The 17,876-nt window shown below is 36.3% G+C and overlaps 1 protein-coding gene across 1 annotated transcript in view; it reads right to left on the reverse strand.

Annotated features, from left to right (window-relative positions):
- ryr1b (ryanodine receptor 1b (skeletal)) overlaps positions 1–17,876 on the reverse strand; it is a 128,457-nt gene that overhangs the window by 12,633 nt on the left and 97,948 nt on the right. The window contains exons 84-94 of the mRNA XM_073850155.1: positions 16,707–16,806; positions 14,192–14,271; positions 13,973–14,049; positions 12,113–12,186; positions 9,266–9,283; positions 5,185–5,265; positions 3,887–3,975; positions 3,088–3,216; positions 2,888–2,992; positions 1,099–1,128; positions 252–281 (exon numbers count right to left, since the gene is read on the reverse strand). Coding sequence (XP_073706256.1) covers positions 252–281; positions 1,099–1,128; positions 2,888–2,992; positions 3,088–3,216; positions 3,887–3,975; positions 5,185–5,265; positions 9,266–9,283; positions 12,113–12,186; positions 13,973–14,049; positions 14,192–14,271; positions 16,707–16,806 — 813 coding nt within the window. The remainder of the gene's footprint in view (positions 1–251; positions 282–1,098; positions 1,129–2,887; positions 2,993–3,087; positions 3,217–3,886; positions 3,976–5,184; positions 5,266–9,265; positions 9,284–12,112; positions 12,187–13,972; positions 14,050–14,191; positions 14,272–16,706; positions 16,807–17,876) is intronic.

The raw sequence follows: 17,876 nt of genomic DNA on the forward strand, positions 1-17,876 counted from the left end.
CGTTATCCACAAAATGTCTCAAACTCACACTGATAGAGCATTTCAGGACCTTTCAGTTCACATATATTGCTGGTACTCCATAGTTTTTAACAATTTGCAGCATGCAACCATGAAAAGAGATGTACTGAGAATACCAAGTATCCTGATCAGGCTAAATTTGATTTCAGAGGCATCTCTGGCATGAGTTTTACTTTTTGGGGCGATGTGGGAGATGGCACTACTGGGACATAGTCCACCTACTCTCAGCTTACCTCAGAATGTGTTCTACTCCAGAAATGATCCTGGGTTTGCGTTTATAAACAGACACAAACATAGCATGACATACTGTAACCCATCACAAGGACATTTAAAGATGAATATGAAGACACAACAGCCAGAAGCAGATGTCAACTCTGGCATGAATGAGGACTATCACATAGTCTTTAAGACTTTGTATGAGCAAAATACTGCCATAAAGTGGCGTAATATGCGATTTCTATTATTAACAACAAATATCCAGGAATGCCAGCAGACATATAAACAGTCTTTCATACAGAACATAATCACCAATATTACACACACCTGCAAACACAGTATACTCACTAACATGTATAACAACAAAAGAGCACAAAGGCCTGCACATACACATTAAGAAAGATTGGATGTATCTCACAAAACCTTTTTTAATTTTACCACAATATCAAAAGAAAGGAAATTAAAAGAACCCGGACCTCACACAATCTGGACAGGTTTTGTGAGATTTACGCAGTATTTTATAGATTTTCTTGAGAATATATGCATGTTTGTGTATAATAATACGGTGCAGGTCGAGGAAAATGAATTTCCTCTTCAAGTGAGCAAAAGCAGAAACATGGCATAGAGATACCTCCCTCAGCTCCAGTATATCAAACCCAACAAGGTTAAGACTGCTTTCAGAAATTCAACACTGATACAGTGGGAACAGAGGGAATGTACTGACAAAAAATTGCAAGTGACAAAAAACGCATAAGCAATACAACGGAAACAGGAAGCAGAGAAGAATCTGTTCTGTGTACAGTTTTTGTGTATGAAAAGCAGTGCAAAAGTGCGTAAGATGGAAGCAAAAACAAAGATCCTTACGCCATTTCGGAGTCCTGGGTCAGGGTGCATCTGGCAGGGTTACACATCAGAATAAAAATGTTACCCACATTAACATTTTTAATGCATTTTTGTATTTTGTATTGATTTTGTATCTCCCACTCTCTTAAATACATTCACTCACTCCTTATTCTTTTTTTTTAACTTGTATGTCTATTTTTGATAGTCTTTCAATTCTACTTATGCATTCAACCAGGGCAAAGCTGGTTAAGTTTAGTTGAAAAGAGGTATAGTTCACCCAAAAATGAACATTTCTGTCATTAATTACTCACCCTCATGTCATTCCAAACCAGTAAGACCTTCGTTCATCTTCATTTGGGTGAACTATCCCTTTAAGTTGGCCTCTTTTAGCTCTCACCAATTTGTTAGTCACAAACCAACTTTGACAGATGGGCACTGATTTTTCAACAGTAAATAAGCCACACTATCAGCCACATATTTTGACTTTTGAATACTGAGAGAGTAGGAGTGATTCTCAATTTTAAGAAATACAAAAATGCAGTACACAGGTACCAGATGCGTAACAAATATTAGAACAAAATCAAACAACACAACAGAGAGGTTAAGAGAAACAACACATGATTAAAGATTACTACAGCATCAACATTCACCTCACACTGTGAAAGTGTTCCACATTCACGGATTAGTGGCAATACTGGACTAAGCATTTATTAAATATATTACAAATACAAGTTTGGAAATAGTCACAATCAGTCAAATTCTATTCTATTTATACCACAATTAAAATCTTAATTACAGTTTATCAAAGCTTGCCATAAAATTTATGAAACTCCAAAGAAATTTAACAACCATGTTTCCTCATATGTTTTAATTTTTTCTAAATCTATAATTTACGATATGAAGAGGCAGAAACTGACGCAGGGAGTTAATAACCACATTCAATACCAAATTAGTAAATGGTCAGTAACGTCTTAGATAGATCAAATCAAATTAATTTGAATGAATTAATGAATGAATTAATTAGACTAAACAGTAGTGCTGAGAAAAAAAATGCAACTTCCAAAACAGATAAATATTCATTAGTCTACTCTGATCATACTTATATAGAATATACAAGTATGTACATGTATGACATGCATTTGACTTCTATTCTGTTGCACAAATGCAGCTGAAACACTATAAAAATTAAAAATGGGAACATCTGAGAAAAGCTTTGTTAACATCGAAAGTCTTAAAGTATAATGCATTATAAAGGGTTGTCAAAGGGTTCAATGCATTATATTTATTCACAATGTGCGTTGTAATACATCACATCTTGCTGTAAATAATTATAACCGAATTTAAAATGCATAGTGTAATAATGAATTGATGAACTGAAGTGTTATAATGTATTAACTGCGGTTACAGTTATTCATGAGATTATACAATGCATTACAAGGCATAATTAATGCATTAAAACTACTTGTATAATGCATTATACATAAAGGCTTTAATCAATATACCTGATCTCAAAAAACGCTTTCACAATTTTTTTTACAGAGATATTTACAAGAAACAAAAATACAATGCATTTTTTTCTCTTCCTTCCTCTGTGAAAAGTTGGTGAAATTAATTTTTGATTTTAGATTAGGCAAAACTCACTGACACGTATTTTAATGTCAAAATAAAACAACATACAGATGACACTGATTCAGTGTTGATGGAACCTTTCCAGGAAAATTCCGGGTTCTTCTAGGTGCAATAAAACTGGTCAATATAATAAAATGTATCAGTCACGTTAGGGGTGTGTGTCTTCAATGCATGTTCCTACCTGTGCTAGCTTCATCATCATGTGTGCAAACACATGCAAGAAGCCCACCACGGCATCCCACAATCTGCTGTGAGCAAGGGACTGCTGATTTCCGGTACAAGGACCCTATGATGGAAAAACAAAAAACAGATAATTTATGTTGAAGACAGACATTTGCAAGTCTGAAAGAGCTCGACTGCATAAAGGGATGACGTCAGTACCTGGATATACTCTGTCAAGCTGTTGAAAACCTGTTTAGCAACCGTCATTGCCTTAGAAAAGTTTCTCTTGCCTGGTTCATCAATGATATCCTTCCCAGAGTAATACCAGTAGAAGTCACTGATAGACTCCTGAGATGGAAAAGAAGACAGAGGGAGGACAAAAATAAGGGACACAAAGCTTTGTTCATTTTACAATCTCAAACGAAGATATTTTTTGTTGAAATCCAAGAGCTTTCTGACCCTGCATAGACAGCAACCCAAGTACCATTTTCAGGGCCCAGAAAGGTAGTAAGGACATTGCTAAATTGTCCATGTGACATCAGTGGTTCAACCTTAAATTTATAAAGCTATGAGAATACTTTTTGTGCACAAAGAAAACAAAAATAACTTTATTTGACAATTTCTTCTTTTTTGTGTCAGTCTTTCACTGCATGTGTCAGCTTTTGACCACATGAGTACCACATGGACTGTCTTAAAAATGCCCTTACTACCTTTCTGGGCCGTAGTAGGACCCTTGCTCTCCATGCAGAGTTAGAAAGCACTCAGATTTCATCAAAAATATCCTCACTTGTGTTCTGAAGATAAACTAAGGTCTTACGGGTTTGCAACGACATGAGGGTGAGTAATTAATGACAGAATATTCATGCCATTTTACTGTTTTCTTCCATCTTTCTTTAAAAATTGTTTTTTTTTTCTTTTTCTCAAATACAATGACATTAGCACATTTTTAAGGGTTCAAATACTTTTGGTGATTCTGTATATAGGAATGTAGAGGAAGACAGGTAAGGTGAAGCTGTACCTGCAGTCTGAGCAGATAATCAACAGTGCAGATGATGATGTTGATCGTGGTTGTGCTGCCTGTTTGCGTGCGCAGATAGTTCTGGAAATCTGGAGGAAGATGGTAACTCAAAACAGGCTGTTCTTTCAAACAATTAGGTCTTTTACGCATTTACACTACCATTTAAAGTTTGGGGTAGGAAAGATTTTCAATACTCACCAAGGCTGCATTTATTTGATAAAAATGCAGTACAAATAGTAATATTGTGAAATATTACAATTAAAAATAACGCAATATATTTTAAAATGCAATTTAGTTAGGCCTGTTAAATTGATTAATCACGATTAATCGTGAATAATCACATCCAAAATAAAGGTGTTTACATACAAGTATGTGTGTACAGTCAAGCCCGAAATTATTCATTCCCCTGGCAAATTCTGACTTAAAGTTACTTTTATTCAACGAGCAAGTTTTGTTTACCTTCTTTTTTTGAGCTCCTTTGTCTTAGCCATGACTGTCCACAAACCAACAGCAGAAAGCTTCTGTTTTTTATCTGTTGAGTTGATTAAAACAGCTGTTCCCAATGAATCAGGGTAATTAGGATGCTATAGAACAGCTTGGACTATTTGGAATGGTATAGAACTTTGGATTTTCCAAAAAGGGTATGAATAATTTTGGACCACTTTTTTCAAATGTAAATAAAAGCTGAGAAATATATATATTTTTTTCCACAATGACGCCTCTTGTACATCGTCTTACTATCTTTTGGGAGAAGCCTGTGTCATTTCCGGTCAAAAAAATACTTGCTGGATAAGTCAGAATATGCCATGGGCTTGACTGTATGTATATTTATATGTATCTAATAAACACACACACACACACACACACACACATATATTACATAAACACAAACTTTTATTTAATATGCGATTAATCACGATTAATCGATCTGACATCACTAAATTTATTATTCTTGTGGAATCCATGATACATTTTTTTTTTTTTTTGAATTCTTCAAATAATAAAAAGTTAATTAAAAAACATATCTGAATTAGAACTCTTCTGTAATATTATAAGTGTCTTTACTGTCACTTTTGATCAGTCTAATCTGTCCTTGGGGAATAAAAGTTAATTAAAAAAAGAAATAGTATGTGAAGTGTATATGCAAAGGCACAGGGTCCAACACAATAAATATAACTTTTTTTACTCCAGAAAGATGTTTTTGTAACATATTTTTACGATTCTGATCTGAACACTATCGTGAGTAGTGTAGGAAGTACAGTATTTAGAAGCATTATTCTACATCTCAGGAAGCTCACCGTTGTTGTGGCCTTCACAGAGCAGCTGCAGGAAGCGGAAAAGGTCGCATGTGAATTCATCATCCGACATCACTTTCTCTTCTAAACAAGGACACACACATACACACAGCATGAATGTGGGAGAACAACCCCTAAACTGTTTTTAACTGTGTGAGAATGAACTACACTAGACTTCTAAAAGCAAAGTGGTGAATCAATAGACATAAAGAATAAAATGGTTAATTTGTGAACTAAAATGTGACAAATATCTCTAGAGTGGAATATGACCAGACCATTCTTATACAGATGAACAAATTTCTTCTCTTGCACATATATTTAGAATAAAGTGATAGTTAACCCCAAAACAAACCCCTTGTCATTGTTTACTTGCCTTGTGCAAATTTAAACCCATATGCTATTTTCCATGCAATCTGAGTTCTGTTATGCTCACCAAAGCTACATTTATTTGAAAAAAAAAAAAAAAACAGGATATAGGTTTAGAATGACAAGGGCAAGTGAATAATAACATCATTTTCATTTTTGGGAAAGCTTCCCTTTAGTATTCAGGGTGATTAGGGAGTGTGTTCTGTGAGTATAACCACTTCATAGCATGTCCAGCCCCTATTAGCATGTTAGTAGAACCACAAAGACCTGCTGTGGCACATCTGTTTAGCTGTTCCAGCAAACGTGGAAAGGGGAGGCTGAGATCTGACGTCCACACTGAATCCACAGACTAAAGCCCTCCCCTCTCCTAGAATGGCAACACTAGTAGACACACACATTGAATGTATGGCCACTTTGAAGGGACATTTATAACATTTACACACTAACTAAAAGAAAACGTCACTGTGTACAGAAATATACAGGGATATAACAGACATGGAACATGGATAAAAACAAACAACACTGAAATGACACAGTGAGATCTTCATGGAGGACATAAATGGAGAAGAGTTTTGGTCTTCTCAGACAAGACCTAAACAAAAAACAGCACACAGACACACAATCATGCAAAACAGATCTACTGCACTCCTGGAGGTGTGGGAGAGAAGTGGAAAGAAGGGGAGAGATAAGCCAGAGGAAGTTTGGGCCTTGGTGGATTATTGGTAATGTGGTACAAAGTATTGGACAAGAATAAGGCTAATAAGAAAAACATGAAATGCCATTGTGAGGAGGAAAAAAGGGATACTCTTATAATACAGTTATTTTTTTCTGAATAAAACACATACGAAGATGTCAAAAATGGGAAGTAATAGATATAATACACATCACACAGATTAAGTGCCCAATATATAGTATGTCAGTCCGAGAGTGAGTATCTGGAATCAAGGTTAGCTTAAAAACATTTAAACAATTAGAATATTTTAAAGCAGAGTGTTTCAAATCTTCAATTCACAATTAGAATAAAAAAATAAATTAATTAATTAAAAATACAAACAAATACTGGTTACATTTTATGAGTACACTGCTATGTCAATAAAACACAATTCAAATAATTAACTTATGCAAATGTATTGATAATTATAGTATCACTTAATTCAGCTTTAATGATTAATAAAAATACTATTATTTTGTAATGCTGGGCAGTGATTAATCGTGATTACTCGCATCGAAAATAAATAAAAATATTATTATTTTGCAATAATGGCCAATGATTAATCACATCCAAAAAATTGCATCAAAAAAAAAACATTGTACATGATATGTGTGTACATACACATACATGTATATATTTAAGAAACATATGTTATGTTTATATATTAAATATGTTTATGTATAATAAAAAATTATATAAATATACAGTATAAATGTATGTAAATATTTTCAAAATATATACTATGTGTGTGTCTTTGTATATAAATAATAAACATACACAGTACACATACATATATTATGTTCACAAAAATTTTTATTTTGGATGTGATTAATTGTGATTAATCGTAGCCCAGCACTATTATCTATTATTAATCAATGTTAAATCAGCAAGTTGTTAATTTAAACCTTCAATTACTTTCATTTAGTAGGCCTTGAAATGTTTAACTTTGAAATGCTCTCCATAAAGATTTTAATATTGGATGGCAAAATTGGGTTTAACATTTGCTAGGGTGTTCTAGGGCCGGATTCATGAAAACTAAGATAAGTCAAAGATAAACCCTAAGAAACTTGAAAAAATGTGCAATTCTTGAAAAAAATTTGAATTTATAACTTGCAATTGCGAGATTATAACTCGCAATTCTGACTTTATAACTCGCAATTGCAAATTTATATCTCACAATTCTGAGAAAAAAGGTCAGAATTGTGAGCTGCAAATTCACAATTGCAAGAAAAAAAGTCAAAACTGAGTTGAAAAAGTTGAAAAAAAGTGAGAATTGTGCTCTCAGTTTATCTCAGAATTGCAAGTTTATATCTCACATTCTGAGAGAAAAAGGTCAGAATTGCGAGAAAACGAAACAAAATTCTAAAATAAAAAGTCACAATTAAATGGATAGTTCAACCAAAAATGAAAATGTGATGTTTATCTGCTTACCCCCAAGGCATTCAAGGTGACTTTGTGACTAGGTGACTTTATCTCTTCAGTAAAACACAAAGATTTTGACTCGTTGCAGTCTGCCAGTCATGTAATGGCAGTCAATGGGCTCCATGGCTTTAAGAGTAAAAAAAAAAAACACTGACTAAATGGACTGTTGTGAACGCACTCAGGACAGTTAGACATTGCGGTGGATGAGAGAATCAGTCTCAAAGCAGTGGAGCCCATTAACTGCCATTATATGACTGACAGACTGCAACGGTTTGAGTTAAAAATCTTTGTTTGTGTTCTACTAAAGAAACAAAGTCACCTACATCTCGGATGCCCAGGGGGTGAGCAGATAAACATCAAATTTTCATTTTTGGGTGAATTATCCCTTTAACTTTTTTTTTTTTTTTTACATAAAAAAGATAATTACAAACCTACTTCATAAGTAATAGCACATCTCTTTTCAAAAAGACTTTGTTTCAGGCATCGTTCATGTCCGAAGCAAGAGGTTTGAGACGAGGTTTGGAAAATATGAACAATAGTTCAAACAGTGATGTTCTCTGTAAAACCTAAACCAAAAATGAATATATTTGTTTTTATGGAGAGCAAATCTGAACAAACTTTAATAGAATGAAATGGAAATTGAGTTTTGTTGATGTTACTAATGACCACTAATGAAGGTTAATACTCTACAAACCAAAAACAGATCATTTCTAAACTATACACTCTTAAAAATAAAGGTGCTTGGAAAGGTTCTTCACAGCGATACCATAGAAGAACCATTTTTGGTTTCACAAAGAACCATTCAATCAAAGGTTCTTTAAAGAACCATCTCTTTCTTACATTTTTATAATCTGAAGAACCTTCTTTCGCCACAAAGAACCTTTTGTAAAACAAAGGTTCTTTAGATGTTAAAGGTTCTTCATGGAACCATTTAGGCAAAAAAGGTTCTTCTATGGCATCATGAAGCACCTTTATTTTTAAGAGTGTACTGTGCCATGTCAGATGCTTTTGTTCTTCCGTCAGTAAACATGGCAGCTCATTATTTGACAGAATAGTTCAAATAATGCTAGATGGCTCATTTCAGGGATAAAGGACTTGGGGAGTTTCCTTCAAATCTGCAAATCATTTCATGGTTTTGGTGACACTGGTCACCACAGTTCTCTGTGATCTCCTCAGAGAAAACTGATCAGAAAAGAAAGGACAAATGTCTTTCTTTCCTCTCAATCAGCCAATGAGTGTTGGAGTTACAGTAGATCTGTGACAGAGCACTCAAGGGCAAAGTGCAAAGAAACTTTACAGCCATTGTGTATTAGAAAACTTGTCTGAAAACAGAATTTAAGTTTCATAATGTGGAATCTTATATTGTTTTATTAAGAATAACAAAAGTGTTGGCTATCCCAAAACCTTTGCAATGACTGAAGAGTTATCTTTTAAGTTCCCTTGAGCGCGAAATGAAATGCAGGTAAACTACACGCCAACAAAAGGAGATCTTCACAATGTAAGAGCTGAAAAAAGGAGGAAGACAGGAAGAGATGGGACAGAAGGAAAGAGTGACGATAAATATATGGAGATAACATTATTTACCACGTTCTAGCTTGACGTCTGAAAAACAAGAAGGCGGAAAGAAGGAGAGGAGAGGCATATACGGGGAGGTTGGGAATGGAGTGATGGTGGTTGGGAGAAAGAGAGAGAGGCAGTGAGTTGGATACTGTAGGATTGTAGGTTTCCGGCATGGGAAATATAACAGACTAATACAAACAGATACACTACGATGGTTCTGTAAGAAACAAAGATAATGCACATTAAACACTCCTACACAAACATGCTAAGTCTTACACATACAGAGTGAAAATGTCTCCTGTGGACCCAAACATTTTTGATACATTCACATGATAAAGTACAAAACTGCCAAAAATAAATTCCCTAACCAGTATTTTTTGTATAGTTTTGCAGTAAAATTATCTAAACAAGGCCTTAATATGAGATAAATTTACTTCAGAAGTAAAACTGAAATATTAAAGGAACTGTAAGAAACTGTAAGAAATTTATTTTAGTTCATCATAAAATGGCCCTGACATGTCACTAGACATTAAGAAATCATGTTCATTTCAAATACTTATATCACTGACAACAGTGGGCCGGCCAGGATATTGTCATTTAAAAGTGAAAGTTGCAGCCCAGGATTGATGTTATTGTTGTCATTTTGTGTGTTGGTCTGAGGCTCCACCCTCCAGCTATCTACCAATCACAAAGTCAGTAGAGTTTCGTCATCCGGGTTGCCAGCTCAGTTACAGCTGCAGCTAAGAACGTGTCGGATAAAACATGTATAACGTTATGAAACCTAAAAGACCTCGTTATGAATCCGAAATACGTCGTAACAAAGTCCGAAATAAAACAAGGATTAGTATAGGAGATGCCTTTGAAAGATGGAGACGGCTGAAAACGGAGAAGAATTTGAAGACAGAATTTGAAGAATTTGAACGCCAACGTTGCTAATTTTCTCCTGGACAGGTAAGATTCATCAATGTTTGGCTAACTTTGCTTCCGTACACAGTGGATTTTCCACAGTCGGCCGTGTTAAATGCGTTCATAAAAAGCTTTATATCGCACCACTAGCAGGGTATGAAAGCAATCTATGTTCCGACTGAAATGTGGTATTACACCGTGTCTACACCGGACGCGACAGTTGTCGCGCCGCAACAGCTAAAGTCTGTCTACACTGGACGTGACAAAGCGGCCGTTGCAAATCATTTAAACTTTGTGTAAGCACGTCATAAATAGAGCGCGGCAGCAGATTACTGTTGCGGATTTGCCGTGTCATGCCTCATCCAGTGTAGACAGCATAAGGGGCCGTTCACATGTCGCGCCTAAAAACGCGTGGAAAACGCTAGGTGGATCATCCAGGTGGATGCTGCACACTGGTGGTGGATGAGGAGATACCCCTGACACTGTAAAGCGCTTTGAGTGTCTAGAAAAGCGCTATATAAATGTAACAAATTATTATTATTATTATTATTATTATTTAGGCGCGCCGCTTTCCTTCTTATTAACAAAGCGCTTGGGCGCTTGCGCTCCGGAAGCGTCTGCCGTTGCTAAGCAACCATGACCTGCGCTCTCCATAAATACGCGGAAGTTTCAGCAAAGGATGAATGGATTTTCAGCATTAAAAATCGTTTGCAGTAGCTCTGTTATTAAATTTATTTAAAAATGTTTATTCCTGTACAGCTATGATAAGCTGTTTCTCCAACTTGGCAGTGCTTTCAATGCTATTAAGGGAAAGGATGAAGCTAATTGGTTGGTTCATGTCACTTGACCTGCGGTGCGCCTGCAGCATTCTGAAAAGTTGAGATGTTTTTATTTCGATGCGGCGTGGATGCGTCTGGAAAAAACGAGCGCGTCGCACCGCGTCACTTCCATTATGCGAGCGCATACCGCGCGCCTACATTTGAAATAACGAACTTGAGCACGCAAAAGACGCTTCATGTGAACAGCCCCTAATAGGTTCTATTGTATTTTGTCGCGTCCCGTCGCGCCACGCCACTCAAATTTTTGCGATACATAATTACTTCGCAAAACAGCTCTCGTGAAGCAACAGAAGAAAAAAAAATACTGTGTAGGACTCATCACTTGCCATTGGAAGCTCCTTGTAGCAGCCTATGTTCCTGCTGGATCCTGCAGCTTAACTGGCAACCTCGAGTCAGGGGGGAGCGGGAGGGGATACACCGTTCTACAGTATTTTGAAAGTGATTGCAGTACCAGTTTTGGCCACAATCCTACATACGGTTCCTTTAACACTTGTTTTCAAGAAATATACATTGAATAAAGTATGCCATTGGCAAATTCTTTAAGCTTGAACCTCAGTAAATTTTGTTAGATTTATGCTTAAATCAAGTAAAAAAAAAAATACACACACACACACACACACACACATATATATATATATATATATATATATATATATTTTTTTTTTTTTTTTTTTTTTTTTTTTCCCTGAAAACAAGTCCAATTATTCTATACAGTTTTTCTTCTCAAGTAAGATATTTTTACTAGAAAAAAAGACAAAAACGTTGATTAGGATTTTTTTTTTTTTTTGCAGTATGGACATGTGATAAACCAACAGTCAAAGCAACAATTGTGAAAATATTTTATTGTATGTACTGTAATGTTCTGAAAATAAGAACATTTTAATTTAAAGCCTGTTCACACAAGTTTTGATAAAATAACACACCAAAAACACAAAATAACAACAACAACAAAAAAAAACCTTGCCGGCATATTGTCAAAGTATGATATTTTAGAATCAGCATGGATGAGTTTATATTCCTGTTTTAATTAAAATTTTTACCCTGAAAAATCTGAAATTGTGTGAATATTTGTGCAAAAGACCAGAAGATGCAAAAGCTACATGATGTTCAGTGGTGTTAGACCTACTTGAACCTTCTTCTGACACCATCCCAAGACCCTCAGCCTTATTTTGTCTCTCAAATGCATTCAGGTCCAGAACACTGTCAACAAACAAAATGCCATATTTACAGTTGCAATCGAAATTATTCAACCCCCTTGACCTGCAAGACATTTTGCTGCAGAGAACACAATTTTGTAAAAGCAACTCAACAAAGGCATCAGTACACTATTAGAGAAATGTATAAATACACATTTGAGTCATTCTGAAAACGGAAGCTGATGAATAATAATAAAAAAAAAAAATCAAATTGGCTCTAAATATTCATGTTCAAAATTATTCAACCCCTAAAAGTCAAATTTTGTGCAGAATCTTTTATTCTTTAAAACCGCCAATAAACGCTGCCTGTAAGTGCTTTGAAGCTTCTGTCACCTCTCTACTGCAATCTTGGCCCATTCCTTGCCTGAAAAAGCTTTGAGATCACTGATAATCTTTAGTGTTCACTTTGCCACTGCTTTCTTCAAATTCAACCAAATGTTTTCAATGAAAATTAAACCTGGAGACTGAACAGGACACTCAAGTACATTCCATAACTGATCCCTGAACCAAGCATAAGTAAATTTTGGATGTATACTTTGGGATGACTGTCCTGCAGAAAAGTCCACTGATCATCAGCTTCAGTCTTTGCACTAAAGGCATCACAATTCTTGCCAAAATGGCCTGATACTTCAAAGAATCCATGATGTCCTTCATACGGTCATGATTTCCACTTACTGCTACAATAAAACAACCCTCGAACAGGACTGGTCCACCCCGAAGTTTGATGATGAAGATGGTGTTCATCTGCTCATAAGCTCTGCCTTTTTTTGCACCAGACATACCACTGATCCATAGGTCCAAAAAGTTCCAGTTTGGTCAGATCACTCTATAAAACATTCTTCCAGAACTCCACATGTCTATCTAAATTAATTTTAGCATGTTCAAGTCAGCCTTTATGTTCTTCTTGGTCAAGAGTGGTATTCGGCAAGATGTCTCAACACGAAGGCCACACTTGTCTAGTGTTCTTCTTATACGCTGCATTGAAATGTTTTTCCTCCTTTCGTTGGGTCATCTTACAAGTCTTTGGTTGTACATTGCAGGTTTTTCCTCAGTCGGTCTGATCAAACATTTTATGATATTGTGCTTTTTTGTTCAACACCTTCAAAGGTTTTCTGGTACAACACAATTTAAACTAACAAATAAGGCTGCCAGCTGTGTCAATAGGAACATTTAATGCCTTGGAAATCTTCATATAGCCTTATTTTCTAAAGTAATAAAATTATTTATTCTCTGTAGCGTCTCTATAGCTTTTGTGAGAGCTCTTTTGACTTTGTCATATTAGCCACTAAAACCTTAGCACATGCATGGGCTAACTGTATGTATGTGTAACAGCACAAGCTAATTCTGTTTTCTAATAGAGTTTCTAAAGGCTTAATTATGTTTTAGGACAATTTTGTTTCCCACCATACAAATAAGAGACTAAAAAAACAGCAATGTTAAACAGGGGTTGAATAATTATGACATAGCTGTATTATTAAAAAATCCTAGAACTCAAAAATATTACATTATATGTTGACATTATCACTTTTAATACGTTAGTAATTGGTTATAGATGCAATTTTTTTAAGTCCTGGATCTTCAGAAAAGCTTGTATTTGTAAACTACTGCAGAGGGTTGAATAATTTTGATTGCAACTGTATATCATACATCAACAAGTCAAATACTTATATAGGCAGTGCTGTTGAAGACACTCTTTGTTGCAATATTTGGTAAAGTTCAACCTAATTATCAAAGGAATAACATTTACTTTTTAAAGTTAACAATAAAATAAAAAAGTGACTACCATGTACCTGCAGGTTTGCATTAGAGCCTGTAAGCTCAGGAAGAAGCCCACATCTTTCTTGTCTTTGAGGTAGTCCAACATCCTCTGTCACAATATATCAAGTGAGTTAATCTGTTCATGCGATAGTTTCTTAAACAACCAGGTCTTAAGCTTAGCATGGCAACTTTGTTTATGAATTTACACAGGTATATTATTTGTACTAATAGAGAAAGTGTGATCAGCTGACCTGCTGAACATCGCTGTTGCCACCATTGAGAATGGAGATGCCAAGTTTGAGAGTAGAGGACACCATGGCTCCCGTCTCACCTGAGACAACACAATTCAAGAGACCCAGTTATATTTGACCAAGGCTTGTGTGATTGTTAGTCAAACTGGTGAGGATATGTTCTAGAAAGATCTAAATTGCAGTTGAGAACTTAAGAAATGTCTTTTTATCAGTGTTGAAAAACAGTTGTGCTCCTTAAAGGAATAGTTCACCCAAAAATGAAAATTCTGTCATTAATTACTCACCTTCATGTCGTTCCAAACCCGCAAGACCTGTGTTCATCTTCAGAACACAAATTAAGATATTTTTGATGAAATCCAAGAGCTCTCTGGCCCTCCACAGAAAGCAAGGGTCCTACCACATTCAAGGTCCAGAAAGGTACCAAGAACATCGACAAAATAGTCCATGTGATATCAGTGGTTCAATCTTAATGTAATAAAGGCCATGAGAATACTTTTTGTTGCATAAAAAAATGAAAATAACTTTATTCAACAATGCTTCTCCTCCGTGTCACCCCACCGCCATTTTGGAGAGTACCGTGACACATGAGAGGAGAAGGAGAAGAATTGTGCAACAAAAAGTATTCTCGTAGCTTTATAAAATTACAATTCAACCACCGATTTCACATGGACTATTCTGTCAATGTTCTTAGTACCTTTCTGGACCTTGAACATGGTAGGACCCTTGCTGTCTATGCAAGGTCAAAGAACTCTTGGATTTCCTAAAAATATCTTACTTTGTATTCCAAATACGAACTGAGGTCTTAATGTTAGGATTATGGACCGGATTTGTTGTGTTTACCCCCGTTCCTGTTCTCCTTTATCTCCTATTCTTGTTTAGTGTATATCTTTGATTAAGTTCCATTTGGTTCAGCTGTGTTCCCTCGTTACCCCATGTACTTAAGTTTCAGTCTCTGCATTCCTCCTATGTCAGGTCTACATGTGATGTTTGTGTGTCATCCCCAGTTCCTTGTGTGGAATTACCCCAGTGTCTTGGATTTAATAAAGACTTGGGAAGGTTCTAGTTCCCATGTCCTGCCCAGAGTGGGTTTTGGTTTCCACATCCAGCTCAGAGGAGGCTCCCATTTCTGAGTCCTACACTCTTAAAAATAAAGGTGCTTCACAATGCCATAGAAGAACCTCTTTTGTTTAAATGGTTCCATAAAGAACCTTTAACATCTAAAGAACCTTTCTGTTTCACAAAAGGTTCTTTGTGGCGAAAGAAGGTTCTTTAGATTATAACCTTTGAATCTTTGACTGAAAGATTCTTTGTGGAACCAAAAATGGTTCTTCTATGGCATCACTGTAAAGAACCTTTTAAAGTACCTTTATTTTTAAGAGTGTACCAAGAGAGGGTTTCAGAACCCAAGGACTGTCCTGGAGGCTCACAAATGCCCACCCTCCTCTTCCACTGTTGTCTGGCAGCCCCTCTGCTCTCCACTGGCGTCATGGCTGGAGGATCCCCCTTCAGCACCTCCAGCCTCAGAGTCCAGGACTCTGCCTCGGCCCATCGACCCAGCGGCTCCACCATGGCTCCTAGCACTCTTCTCTCTGCCTTTGTCTGGCGTCAACCATCCTCCACCTCGGGACTCCACTCCTCCAGCTCCACCTTGGTCCTCTGTCCCTCCGGCTCCACCGTGGCCTCCTGGATCCATGCCTCCGCATTGGTCGCTGGAGCCATCAGTTCCACCTTGGCCCTCTGAATCCTCCTCGTCACCCTGGCTCATCAGCTCTCTGTTTCTTCCACCACCTGCTCCACCACCGTTGGTCAGACCCCTGGAGTAGTCAGCTCTTCCTCCTCCATGGCTCCTCCCTCCAACAGCTCCACTATGGGTTGGCATCTTGGCTGTGGCCTCGATCCTGCCTGGCTCCTCCTGCTCCAAGTCCCTCCTGTCGTTTCCCTGGCTTCCCTCCGTCTGGTCCGCACTGGTTCCTCCAGTTTCCTCCTTGGGTCCTCCCTCCATCATCTCCACCCTGGATATGTCAGGATAATGGACCGGTTTTGTTGTGTTTTGCCCCTGTTCCTGTTCTCCATTATATGGCTATTCCTCTTCTTGTTTATTATGATTTAAGGTCCATTTGGTTTAGCTGTGTTCCCTCATTACCCCATGTCTGTGCATTCCTCCTTTTGTCAGGTCTACATGTGATGTTCGAGTGTCATCACCAGTTCCTTGTGTGGATTTACCCCTGTGTCTTGGATTTAGTAAAGACCGTTTTGTTCCACGTCTCCTTTGTTCCTTCCGGCAGTGAAACATGACACTTACGGGTTTGAAACGACATGTGGGTGAGTAATTAATGACAGAATTTTCATTTTTGGGTAAACTGTTCCTTTAATATTTTGTGGAAACTGTGATTTTTTTTCAGGATTGTTTGATAACAGCATTCATTTGACATATAATAGTTACTAAAACACTAAAAATACTTACTTTTTAGTTTTTTTTAATAATCTAAAAGCATGTGTTTGTAAGTGTGTGCACCTTTGCAAGCACTGATCATCTGCAGAACCATTTCAGCTGCTCCACGGTCATGTAGACGGGACTGCTGGTACAGAAGCCTCTGCTTCTCCATCTCCTTTTCCTGTTAGCCGCAAACAAACAGTCCAGTTAGAATGACAGGAATCTTTAAACACCCCTGCCCCACGACCATCCAGCATACATACTCTCACACTCATACACCAAGCACAACTGTTGCCTGATTATGGCATTTTAAGCATTTTTCTATACATATACATATGTATATATTATATATTTTTTTTGTTAAATGAAAAGAAGGATGATTACAATTTGATCTATTAAAGTTTAAAAAAAGTTTTATCTGATAAAGTTTAAAAAAAAAAAAAACTATTTTCTGTTTTTGGTTTCTCCATGAATACCTGAGAAAATGTCTTGATTTTAAATTATTAATGGAATTCTGTGAACTGACTGTTGTTTACATTGGTTTTTACTTATTAATTAGTGCTTATGCTTCTTCATTCATCTACATTCACACATCTTTCACTTTACACACTCTTTCTCATCCAAAACACAAGTGCTATTAGTCATGTGTCCGTTATTTGAGCCATTCACGTTTGCTGACTGGCACAAACATTAGACTACAGCAAGCAGACCTGCTCTCCCTGAACAATGAGACACATCTGTATGATAATACTGGCTCTTCCCTCTGTTTTAACTCATTATACAGCTGGGTGCTGCACTTTCTTACAAACCCTCACACCACGACTGCTCTATCAGAGTATGACATACAAAGGTATTTTTGATTTCTAATTAAAAGTAAATAGAAAACTAATATTTAACATTAAAATGAATATTCCTGCAAATCTGTAACGGATGAAACTTTAACCAGAAAAATGTATAATAATCAAATACACAACCATTCAAAGTTTGGGCTCAGCAAAATGTGAAATATTATTACAATTTAAATTGACAGCTTTTTTTAAATAAATAAAATTAATGTGAATACAACTGCTAAACTGTTTTAGTGTATAAAATTGTGTATAAAACATTTATGTTTATGTTAAAACCGCCATAGTGCAAACCAAAATTAAATAATTTTTTTTTAAATAATTAAGTATACTGCAGTTTTGGCTACTCTTTAGAAGTTATTGTATTGAGAATTCTTGTCTGAGACTGTTTTAGACATTACCAAGG

Source organism: Garra rufa, chromosome 11, assembly GCF_049309525.1.
Source record: "Garra rufa chromosome 11, GarRuf1.0, whole genome shotgun sequence".
Classification (NCBI taxonomy): Eukaryota; Metazoa; Chordata; class Actinopteri; order Cypriniformes; family Cyprinidae; genus Garra; species Garra rufa.